At 38.7% G+C, this 2046-nt stretch overlaps 1 protein-coding gene across 1 annotated transcript in view; it reads right to left on the reverse strand.

Moving 5' to 3' along the window:
• The window catches only part of Steap1 (STEAP family member 1), a 10671-nt gene that overhangs the window by 4913 nt on the left and 3712 nt on the right, over positions 1-2046 (reverse strand). Inside the window, exon 2 of the mRNA XM_021191564.1 lies at positions 1510-1624. Within this exon, the coding sequence (XP_021047223.1) occupies positions 1510-1593 (84 nt within the window). The 5' untranslated portion in view covers positions 1594-1624. The remainder of the gene's footprint in view (positions 1-1509; positions 1625-2046) is intronic.

A 2046-nucleotide genomic window follows, 5' to 3' on the forward strand; every position in this document is an offset into this window, starting at 1 on the left:
ATATATATATATATATATATATATATATATATATATATAAAGATATAAAGATATATATATATATCTATATCTTTAAACAAGTCCAGTATTCTTTGGAAAAAGCAGCAAATATGCATATCATAATAGTGTTCTGTAATATTTTTACTGGTTCCTGGGCAATTATGCAGAGCAGTAACAGTGAATTTATTAATACAAATGCAAAGGATCTGGAATAATAGAGTCAATCAATCCTAGTAGAGAAAAATGTGAATTTCATTATGTGGTTGTGGTTTTAATGAGAATGGCAGGGATAACAGGGTGATTACGATAAAGGAGAATATGAGTTTCATTGTGCAATCTTGCTCTCTGATTTTATATATCTAAAACAGATGAATTAATGATCAGAAAGCTAAAAAGAAAAAAAAAAGATATTTAACTAACTAGTGACCTCCTGCAGACACATCTGCTTCCTGACAAGGTAGTACTTCTCTGTCCACCATGTTTTGTGCTGGTCAGTAATTCAAAAGAAAGTGTGTCGGATAATTTTTTTTGTTTGTTTGTTTGCACAAGGGCTAAGGGAAGACAAAATTTTTAAAAATCCAAATGAAGACCACAGAGTGTTTCCGATGGTGTTCCTTTCCGAACCGCCTGCTTATTTAAGTTTTCGTTCTCGTAGCTCCACGTGTGCTGAGGAGAAACTCCCGTTGCTCTCAATGCTGGGTTCTCATGCTCATCTCACACAGAACTAACCACAAAGAACTCCACAGAGGTCAGCATCTAAGGATGTCCCCTCTTGCCATCCGGCATGAATCAGTCTTCCATCCAATGTCTTTCTAATTACGCCACCCAGAAAGGAAAGGACTCTGTGCAAATCTTGCATGTTAACACAACCCAGTGAACTGGCTGAGAACAGTTTTCTGGTAAAAAGTTATGATACAGCGAGTAAGAGAGCTAAATTGTTTTGTTTTACGGGTATATGCTTGTGATTCTCAGAACTACATTTTAAATACTTTATAAAGGTAAGTGTTTGGAACCAAAAAAAACTCCTGCTGCCTTTAAAATGCTGTAGCAAGAAACATTTAATCCTGCTATTGGCCAAAAGTAATTTTTGCACAGACTATTTATTTAGTTAAACAGTGGCTCACCATTTCCTTGGTGGACTCTCTTGTAAGCTGCCATAGTGCCTACAAAGATGCGTACAAAACTACTATACAGGCCGTCATGACTTTTGTTTTTAAACTTAGAAGCCCAGGCGTTAGAAAGGAGTGACGGGGCCTTGGAGATTGGTCTCGTCCAGTTTATTCACTTCATACAGAAATGCAAGAACCAGGAAATTCAGGGACCCATGGAACATTAAGCCCCAGTAATTGGTCAAGTCACCTCAATTACACCAGACAGCTTCAGCTACAGGCATCTGAGCTCAGAGATCAGCAGAATAGAATGGAATGCCTTTCGCAACACTAGTGGATTCAGAATACACTTTTAGTATGTATAGATTTTAATTATTAGCTACTATAGTCATTATTTTACCGAGTAACTGTCATCTTCCAGGTTCCCCTTTGGCTTCATTTTCCAAAGTTCTTCTGGGTTTGTAACATCTTTACTGATCTCCATGACTGCTATAAAATAGTATGGCTTCAGCCACCTAGAAAAAGAATAATAAAGTCTGTTCCATTTATGATACTATTGTTTTGTTATTGTTTTGTTTTTTGAGACAGGGATTTCTTGTTTCTCTATGTAGCTCTGGCTGTCCTGGACTTTGCTCTGTAGACCAGGCTGGCTTCCAACTCAGACAACGGCCTGCCTCTGCCTCTCAAGTGCTGGGATTAAAGGCGTGCACCGCTGTTGTCTGGCTACAACTCTTTTGTTTGATGGAACAATATAAAGTATTTATTCTCCTGAGAACCAGAGCAGAAAAATCCAATTAAGATTCAAATAGTGTTGGGCGTGGTGGCGCACGCCTTTAATACCAGCACTCGGGAGGCAGAGGCAGGCAGATTTCTGAGTTCGAGGCCAGCCTGGTCTACAAAGTGAGTTCCAGGACAGCCAGGGCTATACAGAGAAACC

Source organism: Mus pahari, chromosome 2 (genome assembly GCF_900095145.1).
Source record: "Mus pahari chromosome 2, PAHARI_EIJ_v1.1, whole genome shotgun sequence".
Lineage (NCBI taxonomy): Eukaryota > Metazoa > Chordata > Mammalia > Rodentia > Muridae > Mus > Mus pahari.